Source organism: Narcine bancroftii, unplaced genomic scaffold, assembly GCF_036971445.1.
Source record: "Narcine bancroftii isolate sNarBan1 unplaced genomic scaffold, sNarBan1.hap1 Scaffold_57, whole genome shotgun sequence".
NCBI classification, from domain to species: Eukaryota; Metazoa; Chordata; class Chondrichthyes; order Torpediniformes; family Narcinidae; genus Narcine; species Narcine bancroftii.
Window position 1 is genome coordinate 77,862 of NW_027212103.1, and position 7,640 is coordinate 85,501.

A 7,640-nucleotide genomic window follows, 5' to 3' on the forward strand; every position below is an offset into this window, starting at 1 on the left:
CGATAAGGAAGAATCGGATTGAAAAGGGTAAGCGTGCATTTCCTAATGGGTCGAAGCCACATTCAAATGGGGATAATTTTTCATTGTTTGGTTTTAGTATTGGAAGAAGGAATGAGATAATAGCTAAAATTAGGGAAATGAGGGCCGTTATAGTGATAATAAATATGATGAGATTCATTACTTTTCCTTGGATTTTAACCAAGATTAAATGATTGGAAATCATTTGTACTAGTCTTTATACTAGAAAAGTTATGAACCTCATCAATAAATTGATACGTAAAGGAATAATCATACTACATCAACGAAATGTCAGTATCATGCTGCGGCTTCAAAGCCGAAGTGATGTTTTGATGTGAAGTGGAATTGGATTTGTCGTAAAAGGCAAATTATTAGGAATGTAGAACCAATGATTACATGTAAGCCATGAAATCCTGTGGCTACAAAGAATGTTGTACCATAAATACCATCAGCGATGGAGAATGGAGCTTCGTAGTATTCTATTGCTTGAAGAGCGGTAAAATAAAAACCTAATAGGATGGTTAAGGTAAGGGCTTGAATTGTTTCTTTTCGGTTGCCTTCTATAATGCTATGGTGAGCTCATGTTACTGTTACTCCTGATGCTAATAGAACTGCAGTATTTAAAAGTGGTACGTCAAATGGATTTAATGGATAAATGCCTGTAGGTGGTCAACATCCTCCTAATTCTGGAGTTGGTGCTAGGCTTGAGTGATAAAAGGCTCAGAAGAAACCTAGGAAGAAGAATACTTCTGATAAAATAAATAGGATTATTCCATAGCGGAGTCCTTTTTGTACTGGTATGGTGTGGTGGCCTTGGAAGGTTCCTTCTCGGATTACGTCTCGTCATCATTGGATTATGGTTAAGATTATTAGGATAAATCCTAGAATTAATAATAATGGTTTATGAAAGTGAAATCAGATAGCTAGGCCAGATGTTATTAGTAATGCGGCTATAGCTCCTGTTAATGGTCATGGGCTTTGATCTACTATATGATATGGATGTGCTTGGTGTGCCATTAAATGTTTTCTTGTAAATAAAGGCTTAATAAGAGTACAAATACGTAAGCTTGGATTATTGCTACGGCTACTTCTAGTATAGTTAATAAGAACAAAATTAGTGATGTTAGTAAAGCTACTGTTGGTATTACATTAATCAATGTGAATGCTGCAGTTGCAATTAATTGTATGAGCAGGTGCCCAGCTGTTAAGTTTGCAGTTAGTCGGACTCCTAGTGCTAGTGGTCGGATAAATAAACTAATTGTTTCAATGAAAATTAGAATTGGTACTAGTAAGGTTGGTGTTCCTTCTGGAAGTAAATGGGCTAGTGAAGAGGTTGGTTGATTTAATAGTCCAATTAGAACTGTGGTTAATCATAAAGGGATAGCGAATGCTATATTTAATGATAGTTGTGTTGTTGGGGTAAATGTATATGGAAGAAGTCCTAATAAATTTATTGTAATTAAGAATAATATTAATGCTATAAGGATTATAGCTCATTTATGTCCATTTAAATTAATAGGTTGTATTAATTGATATGTAAATCGGTTAATAAATCATTCTTGTAAGGTCATAAGTCGGTTATTAATTCAACGATTTGATGAATTTAATAATGTTATTCATGGAATTATAATTGCTAGGGCAATTAGTGGAATTCCTATTAATGAGGGGCTTAAGAATTGGTTAAAAAAGGTTAGGGTCATGGTCAGTATCAAGATTTTGGTTTAGGTTTTTTTGTATTTTCAAGCTTAGGATACTTAATAAATAGGTGATTTATTACTTTTTGTGTTATAATTGTTAGGAAAAATAGTCATGAAAATAAGAAGATTAAGAACCATGGATTTGGGTTTAATTGTGGCATATCATTAAGGGTGGTAGGAGGTCACCATTATTTAGCTTAAAAGGCTAATGCTATAATCCTATTTTAGCTTCTTAATGAAGATTCTTCTAGTATTAATGAAGATCAGTTTTCGAAATGTTCAAGTGGGACTGATTCAACTACAATTGGTATGAAAGTATGGTTAGCGCCACAGATTTCTGAACATTGTCCGTAGAAAATACCTGGTCGTGAAATAATGAAGGCAGTTTGATTTAAACGTCCTGGTACTGCATCTATTTTAATTCCTAGTGCGGGTACTGCTCATGAGTGTAAAACATCTTCGGCAGTGATGAGTATTCGGATTGGGGATTCTATTGGTACTACTATTCGGTGATCCGTTTCTAGGAGGCGGAACTGACCTGGGTTAAGGTCTTCTGTTTGGATTATGTATGAGTCAAATTCTAAATTTTCATAATCTGTATATTCGTAGCTTCAATATCATTGATGTCCTAGGGCTTTAATTGTAATATGTGGATCATTAATTTCGTCTATTAAGTATAAAATTCGTAATGATGGTAGGGCAATTAAGATTAGGATAACTGCTGGTAAAATTGTTCATACAATTTCAATTTCTTGTGAGTCTAAAATGTATTTATTAGTAAGTTTGGTAGATACTATTGCTAAAATAATATAGAGAACGAGTGAGCTAATTAAGAAAACGATTATTAATGTGTGGTCGTGGAAGTGGAGGAGTTCTTCTATTACTGGAGATGCTGCGTCTTGGAATCCTAATTGTGAAGGGTGTGCCATTATAAGATTTGTGGGGTTTTAACCCACAGTTTTACCTTGACAAGGTAATGTGTTACTATTATACTAAAATCTTGAAGAAAGTGACAGAGTGGTGATGTGATTGGCTTGAAACCAATATATGGGGGTTCAATTCCTTCCTTTCTTGTATTAATACATAGGACGTTGGATTTGAACAAATGGTGGTTCTTCAAAGGTATGATTAGGTGGTGGACAGCCGTGAAGTCATTCTACATTTGTATGTGGTAAATCAATAGTTAATACTTCACGTTTTGAGGCGAATGCTTCTCATAAAATGTATAGGAGTATAATTACGGCAACTAGGGAAATTATTGAGCCGATGGATGATACAACATTTCAGAGGGTATAAGCATCTGGATAATCTGAGTAGCGACGTGGTATTCCGGCTAAACCAAGAAAATGTTGTGGGAAAAATGTTAGGTTTACTCCAATAAATATTACTAGAAATTGTATTTTAGTTCAGGTTGAATTGAGTGTATACCCGGAAATTAGGGGGAATCAGTGAATGAATCCTGCTATAATTGCAAATACCGCTCCTATTGATAGGACGTAATGAAAGTGTGCTACAACATAGTATGTATCATGTAAAACAATATCAAGTGATGAATTAGCTAGAACAATTCCTGTTAAACCACCAATAGTAAATAGGAAGATAAATCCTAATGCTCATAGAAGGGGTGTTTCTCATTTAATAGATCCTCCATGGAGTGTTGCTAATCAGCTAAATACTTTAACTCCAGTGGGAATGGCAATGATTATGGTGGCTGAAGTAAAGTAGGCACGGGTATCAACGTCTATTCCAGCGGTAAATATATGATGGGCTCATACAATAAAACCAAGTAGTCCAATTGCTATTATTGCTCAAACTATTCCTATATAACCGAATGGTTCTTTTTTTCCGGAATAGTAAGCGACTACGTGTGAGATTATACCAAATCCTGGTAAAATTAAGATGTAAACTTCTGGGTGGCCAAAAAATCAGAATAGATGTTGATATAAGATTGGATCACCACCTCCTGCTGGATCAAAAAAGGTTGTATTAAGATTTCGGTCTGTTAATAATATAGTAATACCTGCTGCTAAGACTGGTAAAGATAAGAGTAATAGAATTGTGGTTACAAGTAATGATCATACGAAAAGGGGTGTTTGGTATTGTGTAATTGATGGGGATTTTATATTAATAATTGTGGTAATAAAATTAATGGATGCTAAGATAGATGAAATTCCAGCTAAATGTAATGAGAAAATTGTTAAATCAACTGATGCTCCTGCATGGGCGAGATTACCAGCAAGAGGGGGATAAACTGTTCAGCCGGTGCCAGCGCCGGCTTCTACTCCTGCAGAAGCTAGTAGTAATAAAAAGGATGGGGGAAGTAATCAGAAACTTATATTATTTAATCGTGGAAAAGCTATGTCTGGGGCTCCAATTATTAGTGGGGTTAATCAGTTGCCAAATCCACCAATTATAATTGGTATAACCATAAAAAAGATTATAACAAAGGCATGAGCAGTAACAATTACATTATAGATTTGATCATCACCCAGTAAAGTACCTGGTTGGCTCAATTCGGTTCGAATTAATAGGCTCAAACCAGTTCCCACTATTCCTGCTCAAGCACCGAAGATCAAGTATAGGGTGCCAATATCTTTATGATTTGTAGAGAATAATCAGCGATTAATTGCCACAGGTAAGATGGCCGAGTTTAAAGCAGCGGATTGTAGCTCCGTAGAGAGAGGTATAAATCCTCTTCTTATCAGAATAGTCTTGTAGTATAAATGTTTACAGACGATTGCAAATCGTGAAAAGGAGAGAGATCTCCCGGGGCTTCTCCCGCCTTTGCCCCTTACGGCGGGAGAAGCTGGATAGATGTTCGTAGGATTGAACGCTTAGCTGTTAACTAAGAATTTATAGGATCGAGGCCTGTCTATCTAGTAAGGTTTTAGCTTAATTAAAGTGTCTGGGTTGCATTCAGAAGATGTGAGATAAAGTCTTGCAAATCTTAAATCAGAAGTTAAGAGGGTTTCACTTTTATTTAAAGCTTTGAAGGCTTTTGGTTTTGTTAACCTAAACTTCTTATTATAGGGTTAGTATAAATATTATGGGGGTTAATGGTAGAAGTATAATTGATATTATTGTGGATAAAGTTAGTAATGTGTTTGGTTTGGATGTAGGTGATTGTCATGTTGATGTTGATAAAGTTAGGTTGGGGGAGATGGTTAATGTGATTATATAACATAATCGTAAGTAGAAGAATAGGCTTAATAATGTTGCTAAAGTTATGATAGTGGTTGTAAATATTATGTTTTGTTTAGTTAATTCTTCAATAATTAATCATTTTGGTATAAAGCCGGATAGGGGAGGTAATCCTCCTAATGATAGGAGAGAGGTAAGGAAAATTGGTGTGATTAGTTGTGTTTTTATTCCAGATGGTGCGATGGATTCAATTTTTGTGGAGTTAATATATATTAATATTAAGAATATGGAGGAGGTTATAATCAAATAGATAATTAGATTTAATATTATGAGGTTAGGTATGTAGTGTAAAATAGATATTATCCATCCTAGATGTGCGATTGATGAATAGGCTAGGATTTTTCGTAGTTGTGTTTGGTTTAGTCCTCCTCATCCTCCTACAACGATTGATGTTAATCCAAGAATTGTTAATAAATGTGGGTTGAGTGTTTGGTGTAATTGAAATAGGATTGCTAATGGTGCAAGTTTTTGTCATGTTGCTAGAATTATACCTGTTGGTAAATTAATTCCTTGTATTACTTCTGGTAGTCAGAAGTGTATTGGTGCTAGTCCTAGTTTTAGGGCTAGGGCTAATGTAATAAATATTGTTGTTGTTTGGTTTGTTATTTGGGTTAGTTCTCATTGTCCAGTCAGTCATGCATTGATGGTTCCTCCAAATAGGAGTATTGCAGAGGCTGTGGCTTGTGTGATGAAGTATTTGGTGGAGGCTTCTACTGCTCGTGGGTGGTGTTTATAAATTATTAATGGAATGATGGCTATGGTATTAATTTCAAGGCCTATTCAGATTAATAATCAATTTGTTATTGTGAATGTTATTAGGGTTCCTATGATTAGGCTAAGGATAAGGATTAGTAGGATAAATGGATTCATTAGTAGAGGAAGGATTTTAACCAACATGGTTGGGGTATGGGCCCAAAAGCTTATTTAGCTGACTTTACTTAGTGGATAGTATAATGAAGTACTTAGGGTTTTGATCTCTAAGGTATAGGTTCAAGTCCTATTTCTCTAGGAAGGGGAATGATTTTAACATTCATGATTTACTCTATCAAAGTAACCCTTTAGTTCAGGCACTCTTCCTTTTGTTTATGTTAGTGGTGGTAGGCTTGCTATGGCGATTGGAAATGAAATATGTCATATGATAAGTGCTAGTGTTAATGGTAAAAAATTTTTTCATACTAAATGTATGAGTTGGTCATATCGAAATCGTGGATATGAGGCTCGGATTCATAGAAAAAGAATGGTTAATAGGGCTGTCTTGATTATTAGGCTGAAGGTGGTAAGTTCTGGTATTATTATATTATATGATGTTCCTATAAATAGGATAATTGATAATGTATTTATTATTAAAATGTTTGAGTATTCTGCTAGGAAGAATAAGGCGAATGGTCCTGCAGCGTATTCAATGTTGAAGCCTGAGACTAGTTCTGATTCACCTTCAGTAAGGTCGAAAGGAGCTCGGTTAGTTTCTGCTAATGTTGAGATATATCATATTATGGCTAATGGTCAGGTTGGTAGAATTAATCAGGTACTTTCTTGAGTTAAATTAAATGTATGTAGGGTAAAGCCTCCTGTTATGATAATAAGGGACAGTAGAATTAGGCCTAATGTGATTTCATATGAGATGGTTTGTGCTACAGCGCGTAGTGCTCCTATTAGAGCATATTTTGAGTTTGAAGCTCAGCCTGAGGCTAGGATTGTATATACTGTTAGGCTTGAGATTGCTAGGATAAATAATAAACCTAAATTGATGTTTATGATTGCGTGTGGTATTGGTAATGGTATTCATATTAAAAGGGCAAGTGTTAGTGCTATGGTTGGGGCTAGTAGGAAGAGTGTTTGTGAGGAGAAAGATGGTATAATTGGTTCTTTTGTAAATAATTTTAGGCCGTCTGCAATGGGTTGTAAAATGCCATAAGGTCCAATGATGTTAGGTCCTTTACGTAGTTGTATATAGCCTAATACTTTTCGTTCTAGTAGTGTTAAGAAGGCTGTAGCTAAAAGTACTGGGATAATGTATATTAATGGATTAATAATGTGGATAAATACGTAGTTTAACATAGTTAGGAAGAGGATTTGAACCTCTGGATGAAGGAGCTTAGGTCCTTTGCAATTACCAGTCTCTGCCACCCTAACTAATCATTATTTTTGATTAATATATAATCTTTATTACTTATTTGAGTTTTTTTCAATAAGTGGAAGGGAAGCATGCTTTAAGCATTGGCTTCATTTTCTCGGTCCTTTCGTACTGGGGAAAATATTATTATAGATAGAAACTGACCTGGATTGCTCCGGTCTGAACTCAGATCACGTAGGACTATTAATCGTTGAACAAACGAACCCTTAATAGCGGTTGCACCATTAGGATGTCCTGATCCAACATCGAGGTCGTAAACCTTTTCGTCGATATGGACTCTTAGAAAAGATTGCGCTGTTATCCCTAGGGTAACTTGGTTCATTGATCAAGAATAGGTCTTGGGTCATGTGTCGTCAGATGTTCTGTAAATTAGAATGGTAATTCTATTTTTTAAGTATTGAATACTTAATCGATTAGGGGGTTTTTTTGTACCCCTTGGTCGCCCCAACCAAAAATGTTAAATTATATTAAGTTATTTATTAAGTCCATGGATATTAGTGGGTTACTTATTAATTTAATTATTTTAAGCTCCATAGGGTCTTCTCGTCTTATAGTTATATCCTCGCTTCTGCACGTGGAGATTAATTTCA

At 35.2% G+C, this 7,640-nt stretch overlaps 1 protein-coding gene across 1 annotated transcript; it reads right to left on the reverse strand.

The window, feature by feature from the left end:
* Window positions 1–2,715: 2,715 nt before the first annotated feature.
* On the reverse strand, window positions 2,716–5,696 carry LOC138751000 (NADH-ubiquinone oxidoreductase chain 2-like; the record flags this gene model as incomplete). The annotated part of the gene is given in 1 exon segment (XM_069913097.1): window positions 2,716–5,696. A coding segment is annotated over 1 exon segment (702 nt), but the record flags the coding sequence as incomplete, so codon positions are not given.
* Window positions 5,697–7,640: the final 1,944 nt, after the last annotated feature.